Below are 19,636 nucleotides of genomic sequence, written 5' to 3'. Positions count from 1 at the left end.
TTCAAAAGACTTCAGTGTTTTTTCTGAAACCCTTTTTTTCCAACTGGTTTTGTCTGTCATGAAGAACCATGAACTAGTATGCAAGTCAGGCTTTAAGAAATTGCTGTAAAAACAATGTAGAGTCCATGTTCAGCTGACTCTTGAGATCTAGAAGTAAAGGGAATTTCTTTTGTGTTGCAGCAAGATAATTTAAAGCAGCTTGGCTGTTATACTTCCTTTATGTTCTTTTATGGAAGCTTCAGTCTAAGACAGTACTTTGGATATACAGGACCAGAGTTAGTCATGGCTAGGCTAAAATTCCTTTGGTAGTGGAATGCAGACTTTCTCATTAAAACTAACTTCTTTGGGGAAGAAACATTTGGTAAAGATTTGCATGTTGCTGAAATAAAGTATTTGTAAGTAATTCCATTTAAACATGAGAAAAAATGTTTTTATGTGAAGATGATCCAACACCAGAACAGGTTGCCTGGAAAGGTGGTGGATTCTCCATCTATGGAGGCAGTGGACACCTGGCTGTATGTGGTCCTGTGACAGCCTGCTTTAGTTGACCCGGCTTTGAGCAGGGAGGTTTGACTAGATGATCTCCAGAGGTCCCTTTGAACCTCAGCAGTTCCTTGATTCTGTGAAGTTTGGAAGGTGCTTACCGCCTCAGGTTGCAATATGGATGTAAAACTCACAGTGAATCTGTTGATATCATATGGACAAAATACGAATTGGGCTGGTACCCTTTTGACATAGTTACAAGGGGTAATACTAGAATGAAAACTAAGTCATCAGCATGGTGGAGTAAAATCACGTATGGTACTGTTTGCAATAGCTATACATAAAGTGTATGTTAGTGTGGCGATTAAACTGCATCTCTGAGATCTAGAGGTATGGTAGCTGAAGGTGTGCAGTTTTCTTGTACTGCAGGAACAATGGCTAGGAGGTTTACAGAGTTTTCCAAAGTTCAGGGTGGATGTGTTTTCTTGTTCACTTTTCAGAAACTTAATGGTTTCTTGTGTACCTCTGAAGTATGTAGCATGCTCCTTCTAACAGGGAAGTCTGTTGGTATTCAAAATTCTTATTTCTGAGTTGAAGCGTTGATCTTCACTGTGCTTTAATATCTACTTGCTTAGCTAGGAAATTAATTGTGAAGACGATGCTTCTGGTAATTGATGATCTCTTAAGAAACAAAGTATTTGCTTACTTCTGGGGTCTTCCAGGGTCCATGGTCATCACCTGTAATGTTGGCCTTTTTGTTAGGACACTAGTGGCTTTAAAGTTGATAGTTAATTGTTTCCCCTTTTACATTAGTGGTTAGTTTGGTTTTATTGCATACTTGCAGTAACTGTTAATGAAAATGTCAATACTTACTGAAGTTTTCATTTGAAATAATTGTTTAATGTTGGCAGATCACTTTATTTTGATAGTTTTTTGAAACAGCAAAGATTGTGCTACCTACTTTGTCTGCACAGATACTTTCTGGACCTGCTGTTGTGTTTAGTTCAGGCTCATGTAACAGTCATAGGCATGGTATTTTATGCCCCTTGAGTTTATTTGAGGTTTTCCTTTTCTTCTTTGGCAGAGTCATTGAGAGTAAAATCTAGGCTGTTTTTAATGTGCTAGGATATACTCTATCCTGAATTAACAGGCAAGTCAGGTAAAAGTAATTTAATGGCAGGTATTGTAGCTTGTAGCCTGGTGGTTTTTAAAGTAAAGCCATATAGACTGAGCACTTAAGAGGCCAGATGTTTTCAAAGCCCTTTAATAAACAAATTATATCTTAGAGGTTGTTACCTGTGTTAGTGTGTGCTCAGCTAGATAAGCCTATGGGATGCTGTTTGGATCCATAAGCAATTTTATCCTATCCATCTGTGTACTCATGAAAGTTGAAGGAACATCCATCAATCATGAAGCAGATAAAGAAGTCAGTTGGTTAGCAGCTGTCTTTCTAGCTTTTTCTCCCTTGCTACATTTGCCTTGCTCCTGATACGTTTAATGATAATACTTTGGAGCCTTCCTCCACAATCATAACACTACAATTTTTAAATTTTTTTTTCAGTAGACATTTTGCTAAATAGAACTTTTTTAGAGCTTGTCTTGCCCTAATTGCTGCCATTTGCAGGGTGGGATGGGTTTCTGACACACTTCAAGTGACCTTTCAGTTGCTCAGCAAGTTTCCTCGAAGAGCAGTAGAAGAATATTGTACTTCTTTTTCCTTCCCTTTGCGCTTTTCTGTTCCTGTGTAGCATTCCCAGCTTTAATTGTGCTAGTGCTAGAGGATGGTGCCCAGCATTCAGAGTCAGTTCAACATGTCAGCTTGTAATGCTTCCTTTGGCCAACAGGCCAGCACCTGGAATGATCTGATGTTTCTGAGCAGAAAAGATGACCGCACTTCAGAGGGTTCAGGAATGCAAGTGATAGAAGAGTACAAGTGCCTCATCACTATTTCGTCTCAGGGCTATGCTTCAAATGAAACGAATGCATGCAGACTTCAGACTTTTCTCCTTTTCTCTGCATTGTATCCTCTTAGGAATTCCTTGACTTTGATTGGAGTGCTGTGACCTAATTTGAATTTTGGAAGTTGGCATTAAGCATGACTGATACCTTGCTCATTTTTCTTCTTCTTCCCTATTTTCCATTCTTTATACCCTGATAGAACAAATGGATGCAGAGAAGTTCAGCTTTTTGCATGTAGGACTGGTTGATAGGCAGAGCCAAGCATTTATTGAGAATGCTGTCAGGTCAAAAATAAATTGTGCTTGTAAACTTTGTGATAATTTTAAAGATATAATATTGGTTAAATACTGTGTTAACCTACAGTTTTAATTTTCTTGGAATTGCTGCTGCTGGTTTTGTGCCTTTTACTTTCAATGATACAAACTAGAGATGTTAAAATGTTTCTGTTAATTAGACCTTCTGTGATGACTACATTTTGGAGGAATATCTGACAGTCTTAAAGGCCTTTTTCAGGAAAGATGGTTAACTGTGTTATATGTGTTCATAATAGCTGTTTTTCCTTAGTTGGGTCACTGTATGAAGTCATCTCTAACATTTGAATTCTGTAAATGAGAGATGATGCAGTGCTCGATTCCTAACATGGATTTCTTGTAAAATGGTGTTAACCCTTCACTCAATAGTTGTCATAAATTTCCACCTTTTTTTTTTTTTTTTGAGATGAAGGGGGGGGTTTTTTGTTACAAAATTTTTCCCCATTTTCATCTGTCTGACCAGCCGCTGACTCTTTCTCTTTCTCTCCTGCTTTCAATGCATCTTGGGTAGAATTGTGGAACAAGCACCAGGAAGTGAAAAAGCAAAAATCTTTGGAAAAAACGAGTAAGGAAATTAAAAAACGTAGAAACTGACTCCTCCAGCCTCCCCATAACTGCCAACTCCCCAGGTGCAGGGTGAGCTTGCATCTATGGCACACAATTTTTTATACCCACGAGAACAAAGGTCTGTCAAGAAAGCCTACATTAGAGGAGACCAAACAGATCAGTTTGCCCTGGGGAAATTCTGTTCAAATGTCTCTTCTTTTTTTTTTTTCCTGTCTTTTTTTCCTCCACTGAATGTTGCCTTCTTCAAAGAAGGGGAAGCAGATATTCTGCATCCTCACTATATCAGATATATATGGAAGGATTTTAAGATACTCTGTCTCCTTTCTTAAAAGTTAAAGACCAGTTTTGCTTAACAAGTTTTTGACATGAATAGCTTGATTGGTTGATTGAATGTTACTGGAAAGAAGAATTCTCTGTTCTTTCAAGCCATGGGATGGCAAATTTTGTTACCTGGCATCAACCATGAACAGTTTATGACCACAGTCAGGCTGCAACAAGAAATACTTTTGAGGGGGAGAGAGAAGGTATATGTGAAGAATTGTATTTAGTGATGGCTGTTAGAGATTAGCCTCATAAGAAGGAATCAACCTAATTTTGTTTTTTATATCCCATGTTGAAGGAGGAGTGAAGTGGTCTGAGGCTGTTTGCAAAGTCTAAATAGTAGTCTAAATCTACACAAATCTTAACATCTATTGAAATATGATATTGAATAAAATATTGAATATGTATTGTCTGCAGGTATAGTACAAGGTTTTGCTCTTTTGATTATCACGTTTGTAAATAGGGTCATATGACATAAGGACAATAACTAGTTTGTAATAACCGTGATGTGGTAGGTGTTTCCTAACCATAAGTGTAGTTTCTACTTTGCAGAGCTGATGCCCCTTATACAGACTGAAAGTTGGGGAGGATTAATAGCAGAGATGAATGGGTGAAAATTCCAGACATTCTGACTAGGCCTGGATTTGCCACATTAATTTTAGGCTCTTGAGTTAAATACTTCAGTTAAGTACAAGTGAGCATCTGGAGTTAGTTCACAGAGAACGGGGCAAATGGGACACCTCTGCAATACAGCTTCCTACATTTAAGATCTGAATTGCTTTCTGCTGAGGTAGGAGTGTGTGTGAGACAGACACATAGCACATGCACACACCTACTGTCCCAAACCAGGCCTTTCACGTAGGTGCCTGCATTGGGAGGGATAAATTGAGGTTTCTGTGGGTTTTGTGTATTAGACATACAACTCCATAAAGAAGGGAAAGGGAGGTTTGTAAATGCCTGTAAATTGATACGGACAACAATGTGATTGTGGTTATTGTGCTCCTTGAACTGAGGTACCAGTATTGCCCACAGCTGTCAGATACTGAACTGCTTCAGTCAGTTTCACAAGTCAAATTGCCAGAAATGTATCTGAATTATGTGTTGGGACAGGGAACTCTTAAAATTGTTTAAAACAACACAGCTGAAATTTAGCATTCTTGCTGTAACAATGAGATACAAAACTTTTTACTGCATTGTTATTCAGAACTAGAAATGGCGGCCATTTGAACGAGTGGAAATAGACCTCTAGAAGTGAGCAATGTGGAAAATAAGATTCCAAATTCTTAGGATATTTTTAGTTATTTTTCTTTTTTGTAAATTTTGTTTATGCTTTGTTAGAATCTTTGATGATTTGATTAACAATAACTAAGGCATATGGATTTAGAGGCAGAATACTATAACAAATGAAGAACACTTTCTGTAAAACACTTCACGTGGAGAATTGGTGGTTGAGTAGTGAGCTATGGTCTGCACAGCTTATGGCTTTGCTATTCATGAGTTTACATACCATCTCAAACTCACTCCCACAAATCTTTGTATATTATCCTTCTCTCTCTCTCTCTCTCTCTCCTCCCTTCCCTTTTTCTTTCCTTTTCACTGTCTTACCCTCTCTAATATTACATATAGTACAAACATGTTCATAATTCCCAGGTGGTTGTGATCAGCGGTTATAAGAGATAGTGGCATTGTTTGCTTAGAGATACTGGATATAGTCATGGGTATATAATACAAATATTCCAGCTGCTGATCATGTCTTCCTGTTACTGAATAGTTGGCAGATATGGATATGGCAGAAGTGTTGCACTCAGTCTCTTCCCCGTTCTGAGAGTAGTGACATTCTGTGTAGTCTATAACACATTCTTTTCTTGCCTCGTAATTTACCTCGTTCAGTGCTTATCCAAATTTCTTTTCAGGCTCTACCTTCCCATCATTCTCTTTTCCTTCTGCCATCCTGTCAGAGGATAATAGATGATATGATTCTAGAACTGCATGGGAAATTGAATATAAAGTTCTTTATCCTTTTTTTTTTTTCCCCTTTTTTTTTTTGATTGGCAGATTAATGAATGCATGACTTAAAGCTTGCTGATTCCCCCCTCACTACTGACCTATGTGATTGCCAACTCTGGAGAGCCATTTGTTAATGTAATTGGGGAATGTTGTAAAGTACAGCATCATACAAGCTGCTTCCTTGAAATTCTTACTGGTGTAACACCAATTGTTGCTGTTTATGTTCTTGTCATGTGTTGCCTGATTTTTGCCTAGATAGCTGCTGCGGGCAACCAAACAAACTCAGTTCAAGACTTTGAGCAAATTAGCTGTTAAAAAAGGATTCTGACTTTTAAGTAAATAGGTATCCTTTATTTTACCAGGAATAAATGAAGTGGCTTCCTAGAGTTGAATGGCAACTGCTCTGCATGTGTTATTGTAATTGGAAGCTACTTGATCTTTGTCTGTCCTCTTTTCTCTCTTGAATGGCTAACAAAGGTACTGTTTAGTGATAGTCACTCCTGGACTATGCCTTTGGAGTATTTGAATTTCAAACTAATGTTTGAAGAATGGCAGATGTGTCCTGCTGGCCTTGTTGTTTACAGTACCAAGGAATAAAAAAACAATCAAAGGAATGAGAAAGCAAATTTGTTTTCTTGGTACTGTTCCTGCTTTCAGTCTGTCATCTGCTTTCTGCCATACTGTTTTTTTCTTGGTACAGTAATGATTTACTTTTTCCTTTGTTCAGGGCCAGAAGGTGTGAAACACTTTGATTTGGGAGAAACAGATGAGAAAAAATCCCAAATCAGTGCAGACAGCGGCCTCAGTTTGGCCTCAGGTTCTCAGGTCAGTGGCTTCTATGCTTGCTTTATTTCTGTAGTAACAGAGAGGATTCTTCTATTCACTGCTTAATTGTGGCAAGAATTCTGGGGTTTGAGCATTCTTGAAAGGCTCATTCAGTAAAATTTCTTCCCTCCTTCCTGCAGGAGGCTGGTGTTTGCAAACTTCTCAATTGTATGACCCCATGATCTTTTTGACATGCAGGCAGCAGTTTCTGTTTGGCTGGCTAAATAAACCAGGGAAGTGTAAGGCATGTGATTCAAGACCCCAAAGGAATGGGAAGTGATGTTCTCTCCTTACAATAAAAACTGACCTTTCTTCTTGTCCTTTATATGTTTTGATTGCAGAAGAGTGATTTCGACTCTGTTCCCAGCGGAGGACCAGCAGTTATGGTCCGAAGTACAAGCCAGGATTCTGAAGTTAGCACAGTGGTAGGATATGCCCAGAGTGAGATCTTGATGTGATTCACTGCTTGTTAAAGTGGGGGAGGGCATTTCGTGCCTACATCTTGTGTGATATGGCTACATACTGTCACGCATGCATAATGTATGTCTGAGTTCTCTCTCCAGAGCCTCTGAGTGGGTGGCAAGCATGTGTGTGTGACAGAACATACATACATAGTGCTTTATAGGCAGATTGCAGCCTTCATATATGGTGCTCATTGCTGTTACGTATTCCTACGTATTGGTGTGTTTATGGAACTGGTGAATTGCAGTAATTTTATAAATATGCCTTAGCTGTGTATAAACCATCTATAAAGAATAGAAGTTTAAAAATGTAACCTGAGAGCCAAAAAGGCAGATCATTTGATGCATTAAAAACAAAACCAAACTTTCTGATGTATTACCATAAAACACTTGAATCATATCAAAATATGTCTGCTTGCTTTCCGAGCAAATATAGGGCCTAGAGGGAAAAGGTAGCAGGAATGAATTCAGTATAAAAATATTGAGCCTTTTCCCCAGCACATGTTATCTGATATGGTATATTCCAGGGATAAAACCCAAAGAACTTTCCTTTTTGTTGTTGTTGGTTTTTCTTCTCTCTAAACTGCTGCATACTTGTGAATATCTGGCTTTCCATGATTTTTACCCAGCCTGTAAGAAGAATAATATTCTGACTGTCTTTCGCTAATGGACCCAGAAATTGTATTCTGTGGGATACTGCCCCAGATAGAAGAGAGGGGTCTAGAGGAGCAGGTTGATATTCAAGTATGTCCTCCTCCAAGCTCAAGAGAGGTCTATCCTGACAAGTAGGAAACCAAGCAAAGGCAGCAGGAGGCCTGCACGGATGATCGAAGAGCTCCTAACTGAACTCCAGCATAAAAAGAAAGCATACAAGAGGTGGAAGCAGGAGCAGGTGACCTAGGAGGTCACATTTACTGTCTCATCTTGCAGGGATGGGATTAGGAAAGCCGATATATCTAGAGTTGAATCTGTCAAGGAATGTGAACGGAAACAGGAAAGGATTCTACAAGTACATAAGCAGCAAGAGAAAGGACTAGGGAAAACGTGGGCCTGCTGCTGAATGGGGCAGGGGAACTGGTGACAGATGGAAAAGGCTGAGGTACTTGGGGCATTCTTTGCCTCAGTCTTTACCAGTCAGACTGACCTTCAGGAATCCCAGACTCCTGAGACCAGAGGAAAAGTCTGGAATGAGAAAGACTTACTGTTGATGGAGGATGACCAGACTAGGGAGCACTTCAACAAACTGGATATATGTAAATCTGTGGTTCCTGAGGGGTTGCAGCCACAAGTGCTGAGGGAGCTGGCTGATGCCATTGTGAGGCTGCTCTCGATTGTCTCTGAACAGTCATGGTGATTAGGAGAGGTTCCTGAAGACTGGAAGGCAGCAAATACCACTTCTATTTTCAAGAACGGCAGCAAGAGAGATGTGGGGAGCTGCACGCTGGCCAGCCTCACCTCAGTCCTTGGGAAAGGTGATGGACAAAGTCTTCCTGGAAAACATTCCCAAACGCATGAAAGACAAGAAGGTGAATGGGACTCATCATCATGGATTTACAAAGGGGCAGGCCTGCTTAACCAACCTGATAGCCTTCTACAATGAGATGACTAGTTTGGTGGATGGGGAGAGAGCAGCAGATGTTTACCTCAACATCTGTGAAGCTTTTGACAGTCTCCTGCAACATAGACAGTCCTGTAACATAACAGACACACTGACAAAGTATGGGTTAGATAAGCGAACACTGAGGTGGACTGAAAATTGGCTGAATGGCTGGGCCTAGAGGGTTGTGATCAGTGGCACAAAGTCCAGCTGGAGACAAGTGGTGTACCCCCAGGGTCCGTACTGGGGCCAGTACTGTTGAACATCTTCACTGATAACCTGGGTGATGGTACAGAGCAAGTTTGCAGATGATACAAAACTGGGAGGAGTGGCTGACACACAAGATGGTTGTGCCACCATTCAGAGGGGTCTCAACAGGCTGGAGAACTGGGGAGAGAGGAATCTATGAAGTTCAACAAGGGGAAGATGCCAAGTCCTACATCTGGGGAGGAATAACCCCAGGCACCAGTACACACTGGGGGCTGACCGGATGGAAAGCAGCTTTGCTGAGAAGGACCTTGGAATCCTGGTGGACAACAAGCTGAACGTGAGCCAGCAATGCACCCTTGTGGCAGAAAAGGCCAACAGTATTCTGGGCTGTATTAGGAAGAGCATTGTCAGGATATCGAGGGAGGTGATCCCTCCGCTTTACTCAGCATTGGTGAGGCTGCATCTGGAGCATTATGTCCAGTTCTAGGCTCCCCAGTACAAGAAGGATAAGGACTTACTGGAGTGAGTCCAGCTCAGGGCCACAAAGATGATTGAGGGACTGGAGCATCTTTCATGAGAGGAGAGGCTGAGAGAGCTGGGACTCTTCAGCCTGGAGAAGAGAAGGCTCAAGGGGTATCTTATCAATGGGTATAAATATCTGATGGAAGGGAATGAAGGCAAGGGAGCCAGACTCTTCTCAGTAGTGCCTGCTGGCAGGACGAGAGGCAATCAACACAAAATTTAAAGCAAAGGAAATTCCATCTTAACGCAAGAAAACACTTTTCTAGTTTGAGGGCGGTCAAACACTGGAGTAGTTTGCCCAGAGAAGTTGTAGATTCCCCATTTGTGAAGATTATCAAAACTTGACTGGACATGGTACTCAGCAATGTACTCTAGATGACGCTGCTTGATCAGGGGCGCTCATCTATAGACGATCTTAACAGATCCCTTCTAACCTAAACAGTTCTGTGATTTTTCTGAAGGGCTTTTTGAGTCTCTCTTCATCTTTTTCTGCAGAGTAGGATTTGAGGAAAAGACAATGTTACTGAAGGGGAAAAGGCAAATGTGGCCTTCAGTTGTACTGCTTTTTATTTTGTGCCTTAAGAAGAAACATTTTACAACTTTTCTCTCCACAGCGTCTTTGTCAATTGAATGTAACTGCTTTATTTGTCTCCACAGGTTAGTAACAGTTCCGGAGAGACATTAGGAGCAGACAGTGACTTGAGTAGCAATGCTGGTGATGGCCCGAGTGTGGAAAATGGTGGCAATTTGACAGGATCCAGAGGCACTGTCTCAGACAGTGAAATTGAGACAAACTCTGCTACTAGCTCTATCTTTGTAAGGGCATTGCAGACTTCCCTTTTTTCTTTTTTTTTTAATAATTAAATCTTGTACAGTAGCAGTTTCAGTGTGTGTGCATGTGTGGAAGAGGATCTCTGATTCTGTTCTAAGGGTTAATCAGCAATGATTTACAATATTAAAATATTAAAGATGTAGTTTTGTATGGATCCACGTACCTTCCTTCATTTCCTGTGCAATACCTGGTTCTTTGAGAATAGTAGATTCACATCTCATACTGTGTTACAGGCTCTAGCAGTATTTAATTCCCCCTCATTCAGTATTTCTCTCAACCAAATGGAAATTTCATTGCCCTTCAGAGGCAAAACAACTTGGCCATTGTTCGACCTAAGAGAAACAGATTCCCAGTTGGTTATGAGCAGCTGTTTGATGCAGGAGAAGGATGACCCATTGCAGGTTTAGCAGCCTTTCTGTTTCTTTAAAACATTACTTTAATCCTATCTGAAGTGTAATCGTAACTTTTAAATATATTTTCCTAGTTGGAAGATCTGTATGCAGTAAAATTCAGATTATCTGAGAGCACTTCTTGTTCATTTTGTTTTTTAAATTCCTTGATTATTGGGTATAACCTCTAACATACATCTGACCAAGAAAATAATGATATGCTTGATTTGGCTAAGTCAAGCTGTCAGCCAAATATGAAAACAGCTTGCAATGCCTTAAGATTGGTCTCACTGTGTTCATTATTTTATAATCCTGATAAGATTGTAAAAGCCTTTACAGGGCTTCTAATTTTAATCAACAAACAAAATCATTGTTCTTCATTGCAGATTTCTTCTAAAAGCATGAAAATGATGTAACCATGTTGGCTTACTTAGCTGCAAGAGGGTGTCTTCTCAGTTACTAAAGAATTAAGACTTTTTTTGTAAACACTTTGTTTTCTGCATTTTTCTACTTGATTAATGAAACTAAGTGGAATTTTAAGAACCTTTGCAACAGATTTAGAACAAAAATGATGGGTGTACATGATGTATGATGAATGTCAAATGTTGCATCATAGTTTACCTGGTTGTAGAGAAGTAGATGGGCCAGCTTTATTGTCACAGTTCCTGCTGGCTGATAGTCCCAGCACACAGTTTTTCAGACCAGATGATATGTAATCGTTTGCTTAATGTCACACCTTTATGAATGGTAAATGAAAGAAAAACCTGTAATGTCTGAATGTGAGAGAGCGCTCAGGTAATCTTATTCTGCTTGTGAATATTCATTTTCTATGTAGTCCTTAGAAGACTGGGTATTTCTTCTGTTTCTCACAGTCTGTACAATGAGAGTGATCTTTAGCTATTTCCTAAACACTGGGAAAGATTTACTATTAGAATTTGGGCAAACTTACTGCATAAGCATGAAATATGGGGGACTACAGAAGGGCTTTAACTTCCTTTAGTCTGGGATTTGCATTTTTTGTTTTGTCTCAGTTTTTCTTCAGGGAAGCATTTTGTTTCCTCTGTGTTTTGATTCCTCTGTCTCTTTGTTTTTCCTTTGTCTGACTCTGGACTTTCAGGTCTTTGAACAGAGTAGTTTATTTGTTTTGGGATCATTTGTGGGAGAAGCATCTATAAAGTATAGCTTGCAAACTGCATCTGTTAAGCACAACAGTGTTCTGCAGGAAGCAGCCCTGCAGGGCACAGAGTTAAATTGTCTGACACCTCTTGTATTATTTTCAGGCGAAGTCTCATAACCTGAAGCAGAGTGTGAAGGACAGCAAAGGCAGCACTCCAGGGAGGGGTCCAGAGGATGGGAACCAACGTGTCTATCTCTATGAAGGACTTTTGGGTAATCTATTTTTTTTGTGGGGATGGGATTTTTCTGACTGAAGTTCAGGTGGGGCCATGTCTGGGCAGACTGGAATTTTTACATTGCCAGAGACTGTTTTTAAAGCCACTTACTGTTGTCCATACTGGTAGAATAGGACGGTGCATCAGGCCATTCGGAGTAAAGCCAAAGATTTGCCGGGGAGATTGAGTAAGAGGAGATGGGTGTGAGTGGTGTAGTTAGCATAAAATGTAGTTTGTCCAATTCTTTTGCCATTCTTGAATATGAATTCCTTAAACTGTTAACAAAAGGGGAGAAGGAACTTACTTAGCTATGCATGGAAGGCTAAAATACATCACTGATCTTGAAAAAAGATCCTTCAGCTTAAGTCATTGAACAGGGGGCTACTAAACTCAGAATACTAATGGCCTTCAAGTGTTTTCTTGAATTAGGAGTATGTTGGCTTTTTTGAAATGTATTTCACCTGGACTTGCTGTTAATCAAGAGCTCTCTCTTCCTGTGTTTTTCATCCTTTCCATTTATCGTTCCTACCTGCTTGGAATGGTGCAGGTAGGGATAAAGGATCTGTCTGGGACCAGTTAGAGGATGCTGCAATGGAAACCTTCTCTATGAGTAATAATCTTTTCTTTCCACTTTTCTCTGTGTTTGCCATGATCTGTGTTTGTGTGAGATCTTCCTGTCTCTTTCAGGCAGTGTTAACAGTATATGGAACAGTATATGCACTCATTAAAGAATAGAGATGAGAGGTACTTTTGTGTAAGGGTTTGAAAAGATTATGCCATGAATTAGAATGAGATATATATCTTGTCTTCTCTTTTACACTTTTCTTCAGTTGTGATATTGCTTGTGGTTTAAAAGTAACTTTTTTTTTTTTTTTAAATATGGATTAATTGTGTGTTGGCTTATGGTATTTTCAAGGAGTGGGAAGGAACAGGAATTAAAGTATTTGGCTGGAGTAAACAGAATAGATGTACAATTTTTGTATACATTGCATAGGCAAAGAGCGTTCAACTTTGTGGGACCAGATGCAGTTCTGGGAAGATGCTTTTTTGGATGCTGTGATGTTAGAGAGAGAAGGAATGGGGATGGACCAGGGACCTCAGGAGATGATTGACAGGTAAAGTTCTTTAGTAGACATCTTTCCTCCTCATTGTTTCACCTGGGGCTGAAATAGTAAAGAAAAATTATTTTAATTCTGCTGAACATGCTGTTGTCACTTTGAAAATCTTGGTACTATACCTGACTGTTCCAAAATGAGCCTTTTGTCTCTGTGCTGGCCAGTATCTTCTGATACTGAAATACTCTCTGCAGTTGTGACATATATTGTTTTTAACTCTTGTGGAAAGGTGGTATTTCCAGAGAAATGGGTAATGGAAGCATAATCACAGTATGAATAGATGGAGTAAACTAGATCAGTAGTAAAGCAAAAGATTTGTGTGACAAGTTGACTATATTCATGAATAAAGGAAGATACCAGTGTGTTGACATAAAAGAACTAAATGTCTTCAGAAACTGCATTTTGAGAAGGCTCAAAATGCAAAGTCACTTACAGGTGTTTTTACTTTAAAATTTGTAGTTAAAAGAAACAAACAAAAAAACCAGGAGGGAGCCACTTTCTAGAAATACCTGCCTGGCTGCTTGAAGCTAGACTACTTCTAAGATGTCAGACTTCACTACCTGCTCACTTTTTTTTTTAACCCCTCAGCTCTGCTAATACCCAATTATTCTCTGCTCTACCACCTGCAGCTGTACCACCCACACCCACGCTATCATGTAATGTGGGATCTGGTAGCCAAAATAAGAAGTAGTTTGTGGGGTGCTAGTTTGAAAACTGTTTCTTTTTCCACAAACTACCTACCTTGCTAGAAAAAGAGTGCCTGTGCGCTTCCTTCATCAGTTTACTTCTGCCTTGCAGCCACATTTAAGCTCTCAAGGCGAGTAGTTCTTGTACTGAGCTATGTGTTCCTCTTCTGGCAGTTGTCATTGTCATGGAGCTGTGACTGCAGAAAAGAAGAAATGGATGAGCCCAGCAGACCGCTGAGAACCTTCCCACTAAGCACATTATTTACTTCAACTAGTTACTAATGGAAATGTTTAATTAGTGATCACAGTGTTTTACTGGAAAATGCGTGTTTGGCTTAGTGTTTTCAGAGGTTTTATTTGCCACATACTTTACAAACAGTGCTCTGTTCTCTGCCAGTGCTTTGGTGTGTTGGATGAAGAATGCCTGTGAGTCTCTGCCTCAGATCTGGCTCTTCTTGCAGGTATCTTTCCCTGGGAGAACATGATCGAAAGCGTTTGGAGGATGATGAGGACCGCTTGTTGGCTACACTGCTGCATAATATGATTGCTTATATGCTTATGATAAAGGTGACTTCTTTTTCTTTTTAACAGATCACTGCTCAGATTTAAGCCATGTATTTTGTTGGTGTTGTCTTGAAACTATACATTTCTGTTCATAGATCCCAGAACAGTGAAGTATAAAAGAATGTTATAAAACATCTCCTGATCTTAATGAAAAAAATTTCTTCAGTACCTTGGGATTCTTTGAGATATGTTGTCTGAGTTTATGCAGTTCTATGCCATGGGTATGCATATACACTGCCATTTGAAATAGAAATTTACTATTTCTACTAGTAACTTTAGAGGACATTAGTAGAGAGCATCTTCTAATCTGATTTCCTCACAGCTGCCAATTCCAAACATGGGCATATTGTGAATATGTGTATCAATAACTTTGCTGTTACTAGTAAGCAACCCTTTTTTCTCATTCACTGGGCTGTCTAAATGCACCTTAATGCTGCAGGTAGCTACGAGCAATATCTTTTAGTCTGAATAATTTCTTAGGTAGTACAAATCCTCCGTCAAAGTCACTGGAAAAATTAATCTTTTAAAATTTTTTGTCATGTTTAGAACCAGCTTAGGTACATGGTTTTACCTGTAACAGATTTGATGCATTGTGCTGTCCAGTGCAACAGCTTGACAGTAAGAATAGCTGTACACAGGTGATAGTTTGATAATTTTTACTGTTTAAATGAGGAGGTGAGACTTCATTCCCTAGATAAAGAATATCTGATACCCAAACAGTGGAAGAAGTTATTGTATGTCATTTATTTTTTGGCGTGGGGTGTGGGGGGAGTGGGGAGAGAGAAAGAAGATCTGATTTTTCCTGACATAAATGGAATATGACAGTAAGTTTTAAGAGGGGATTTGAGTATAGTTGGAATGAGTTTATTTCAGCAGAAGACACTGGGATTTGGCTGTTAGGACTTGCATTGCTGCAATACTTATTGTAGAATTAATGATAACCAGTACAGCTACTTTCATCATCGGATGTAAATGAGGAGAGTAAATAATATTGGTTTCAAAAGACTGTCTCATGAGAGATGTTGATAGAGTTAGTCTCAGAGGGGAAGAGTGTAGGGATAAAGAGACAAACAGGATATTAAGCCTTTGAAATTATATCACCCTGAGCCTATTGGTTATAGATGGAAAGGGAATACAGGGGATCTGAGAGTTGTGATAAAAACATTGTTTCTTTCAGTGCATCTTCAGAGATGCTCAAGAGTGTGTATGGGATGAAGGACTGGGCAAGAGAAGGGTTGGGGGGTGGTGGGTTTTTTTTAATTATTATTGTGGTGGTTACTTTTTCCCCCGCCTCAGTTATCAGTTTTGGGATAAAAGGTGGTGGATCTAGAATTTGGTATATATTATTTGTACAGAGTGAAGGCTTTAAGAGGCTAAAGACTGCACCAAGGTATCTCATCTTAGGGCAGCTTCTAGTAGAAACTGTGAAGTTGGAAGGCCTTCTGTTACTAGAGAGGTGAATTATTCTGAGCTATCAAGGGAAGCATAAACCTCCAAACTCAACACCTTGGTATTTTAATTTATTTTCTTGTTTTGGGATAGCAGAGCCCAGTAGTTCTTACCTTTAAAATTCTTGAAAAATACAGTTCGTTCTTTCAAGTGCAAAGAATTCTTGCCAAAGGAAGGAGGCGGGTTGAGTTTGTTTTGTATGCTCCATAGCATTAAGGTCATAATCACAATATGATTGAAAAGAAATTCCGATCTAGCTTGAAGTCAGCATTCAAGCATGAGTGTACCATCTTGAAGCCTTTAGTATCAATGCCTGGCATTCATAATAGCCTTTTGAAATGGCACCTGAGGCAGAAATGTTTTGCTTCTGAGCTTCCCTGCAGCTCATCTTCAGGAGGAACCTGCTGCTGTTTGAGGACTGTCTGGAAATGTTTGTTAGAGCCCTGGACTAGTGACCAGGAAACAGATCATGAAAGAGTGAGAATTCTGAGAGAGATCATGCCTTTGTGTTAATATTTCTTGTGTTGAGGGCTCCACAGTTGACAAAATCAACACATTTCAGAGGAAGAGGTGGAGAAGCTAGCCTGGCAGATGAGACTCATCACCTAAGTGGCAACATGGAGAACTGAGGCTTTTGATGTCAGTAGTTGGAAGCAGATAGTAGTGGAATTGTTGCTCTTGCGCAAGAGCAGGCAGGAAATCTGTTGTGCACAGTATCCCTTGCCCAGTAGCTGGGAAAAGTGGTGTACATGCAACTTCTGCTTGTACTGCTGGGCTAAAGAGGCCCTAGCATGACTGAGCTGGAAATCAGTTGTTTTGCTGTCTTAGCAATGGAAACCAAGATACTTTGATTTTGGGAGACAGGAGTAGCCACCTGCAAATAGAGAAGAGTATGTAACTGTCTTTATATTGGCCTTCTAGGTGAACAAGAATGATATTAGGAAAAAGGTGCGTCGGCTGATGGGAAAATCACATATTGGATTGGTGCACAGCCAGCAAATAAATGATATTCTAGACAAACTTGCCAATCTGGTAAGTAAAACAGTGATGAGTGATGTATCTGTGGGAGCTACAGTGCAGGAAAAAAACTATCTAAAAATTCTTCTCTAAATGCTCTGCAACACTAATTTTAAAATATTAAAAATAATTGAATTTAATTATTAAATTCTGCCTTCACACATATAAAATAAAGCTTGTGATTGTGTGACCTTGTTTATGATATTATAATGTGATGCATTTATCAGTTAGAACTGCAATACAAATATGTATAAATATAACACTTCAGTACCACAGTTCTATGCAACCCTAATGTTTTCTTAATATAGCTTTTGTGGGCAGGAACCTTTATTCTTACTATGACTGTAACAAGTGTTTAGTTTTCCATCAGTTTCCAGGTCATTATAAGCCTTGTAGCAATCAGTTTCTGTACAAAACTGTTTCCACTATCAGCTGCCATGCAGAATAAACCTTACATCCTGTAATGCTCATTAAGAATATAGGCTAACACCTACGTTACTAAAACTAGCTGACTTTTAACCCAGCCATCAGCAAGGTGGATGCAAGTTAGGCCCTGGAAAGCTAATTTTTTGAAGCATTTTTACATTTGGAACTTGGTTTTATGCACAGAAAGGACACAAAATTATCTTACAGTTAACTGGGAAAAAGCAGACCAGTTTACTGCAATGTTACTGGAACCCAGAACACCTCACTATCTCATACTATGGTACCAGCGTGAATGTTGTTGTATGCTGTGATAACTCTCATAGTCACACTTGCTGAAACCGAACTTGTCACTCTAGTTGAAACTAAACTTACTAGAGTATCTTGCTTAAGGCTTTGACCAAAATTGTCTCTCATCAGCTGTGTTAAAAACTTCTTTTTTCTTTCATTTGTTGAAAATGCTTCTAGTGTCACCCAGTGGACTTTTTTTCAATAGATCGGGAGAAATTGGTTTCAAAGTTCATTAATGATTGCATTTTTTTTTCTAGAATGGACGGGAACTGCCTGTGAGACCCAGTGGCAGCCGCCACATCAAGAAGCAGACCTTCGTAGTACATGCTGGGACAGACACAACAGGAGACATATTTTTCATGGAGGTAGGGACAAGAATAATATTAATGCAACTAGTAGCATTCCATAAATAATGTTAGAAATCTTATGTAATATTTTGTGCTCCCAGGTATGTGATGACTGCATTGTGCTGAGAAGCAACATTGGAACTGTGTATGAACGTTGGTGGTATGAGAAACTCATCAACATGACTTACTGTCCCAAAACAAAAGTGCTGTGCCTCTGGCGGAGGAATGGTCAGGAGACACAACTGAACAAGTTCTACACCAAGAAGGTACGCATCTTATTTAATACACAATACTGAGGGCAAACTGAATAGAACAAACAAATCCTTCCTGTGTCATGTTCCGTGTTTAATCAAAAAATAACATCCTCTCTCCAGCACTGGTCACTGAAACTGCAATAGCTGTTTAGCACCACTGACATCTGAAGCTGGCATTATGCCTAGTCATTTACCTGAAGACAGCAGTACAGCAGGATGCAATTTAAGAAATTACACGTGTAGCTTTTACCTTTTTTTTTTTTGGTTAGAAGAAGGAAAGCATCAGTATTACTAAATATTGCATGAGCTTGCAGGCTTATAAAGGTAGTAAAAATACTGTGGTAGGTTTATGGGGAAAAAGCTAAATAAAACTATGTCTTAGTAATTGAGTTAATTGTGTCATTTTTAATGGCAAACCCAAACTGACAAAACAGGTAAAAATTTTTCTCCATGGGCCCGTGTTTGATTTTTATTTCACATATGCCTACATTCTCCACTAATGTGAAAGCCCTTTTCTTCTTATGGTTAATTGCAAATATAAAGAAATTGCATAAGCCTACCAGGAAAACTCCAGTAACTCCTGCACAATGACCAGCAAACAAAAGGTAAAGATTTGTAAATGCAAGTAGTAATATATGAACGGTTATTATCTTTGAGCTATATAAAGGGATTAGATTTCTGCTCAAAAAAATTTATTTTACATAGATCAGGGCATCATAATGCAGGTGTGAATACAAAAGGAAGGAGGACAAAAGCAGTGTGCTACAGAAGTTACTTGGAAAATTAATTGCATGTATCTTGGACTTCAGATAGAAAATTTTCTTAAATTTTACTCTGAAATTATGGCTTAACCATTATTTGATACTAGAGAGGGGAGCTGGAGGAAGATGAATAGAAGAATATAGAATAAGGAAATAGATAAGAATAACAAAAAGACAGATCATACGATCCTGGCCAGGAACATTGATTGCTGGAAGCTGAAAGAAAGGGGGGGATTGTGATATTGCTTTGAGGCTTTTTCTACACTAGGAAACTGAGTAAACTTGGTTAGATTGGTCATGAGCATGCGTCAAGCTGTGAACTCTTCACTAGCTTGTGCTATGAAATGATATGAAACAGTTTTTCTGTCAGCTTGCAAAAGAAATATAAATACCATCTAGTAATTAGCTGTGGTTGAACTTCTGTAGGCTTTTTGTCATTATGTACCACATGGGGCTTTTGTAGAATCTTAGAATCTTGCTGTTCTTTTCCCTTAGTAATTTGGAAGAAATAACACTGTATTACTCTTTATTTTGTATGTTAGTGTCGGGAATTATACTACTGTGTAAAAGACAGTATGGAGCGAGCAGCAGCAAGACAGCAAAGCATTAAACCAGGTACAAATTTTGTTTGTTGGGAACATTTGTTGTTTAACCTGCAATCAACAAAATTTTTTTATTAATAACATCTTTGAACATAATCTCCTTTTACTTGGAAATCTTAGGGTAGCTTTGTACATCCGTGTGTACGTAGCAGACTTAGTGTTATCATTAGCTTGCACCCATATACCTCACTCTAATTACAAACAAACCCAAAGCACCCATATAAAGAAGTGTTACATGTAAGGAGGACTAGC

At 39.2% G+C, this 19,636-nt stretch overlaps 1 protein-coding gene across 28 annotated transcripts in view; it reads left to right on the top strand.

The window, feature by feature from the left end:
* The window catches only part of MADD (MAP kinase activating death domain), a 75,702-nt gene that overhangs the window by 40,706 nt on the left and 15,360 nt on the right, over positions 1–19,636 (top strand). For 16 of the 28 annotated variants that reach the window (XM_074824011.1, XM_074824004.1, XM_074824002.1 and 13 more), the window contains 12 exons: positions 3,265–3,318; positions 6,376–6,473; positions 6,815–6,898; positions 9,921–10,079; positions 11,765–11,873; positions 12,423–12,485; positions 12,870–12,990; positions 14,138–14,243; positions 16,611–16,721; positions 17,678–17,785; positions 17,869–18,033; positions 19,325–19,397. In XM_074824011.1, the coding sequence (XP_074680112.1) occupies positions 3,265–3,318; positions 6,376–6,473; positions 6,815–6,898; positions 9,921–10,079; positions 11,765–11,873; positions 12,423–12,485; positions 12,870–12,990; positions 14,138–14,243; positions 16,611–16,721; positions 17,678–17,785; positions 17,869–18,033; positions 19,325–19,397 (1,251 nt within the window). The remainder of the gene's footprint in view (positions 1–3,264; positions 3,319–6,375; positions 6,474–6,814; positions 6,899–9,920; positions 10,080–11,764; positions 11,874–12,422; positions 12,486–12,869; positions 12,991–14,137; positions 14,244–16,610; positions 16,722–17,677; positions 17,786–17,868; positions 18,034–19,324; positions 19,398–19,636) is intronic. The other 12 variants (XM_074824013.1, XM_074824009.1, XM_074824005.1 and 9 more) reach the window with 3 other exon arrangements.

The sequence above is a fragment of the Strix aluco genome, chromosome 4 (assembly GCF_031877795.1).
Source record: "Strix aluco isolate bStrAlu1 chromosome 4, bStrAlu1.hap1, whole genome shotgun sequence".
In the NCBI taxonomy this organism is placed as follows: Eukaryota; Metazoa; Chordata; class Aves; order Strigiformes; family Strigidae; genus Strix; species Strix aluco.
Note: the sequence above shows the minus strand (reverse complement) of the source record. Positions and strands in the feature narration are given on the sequence as shown.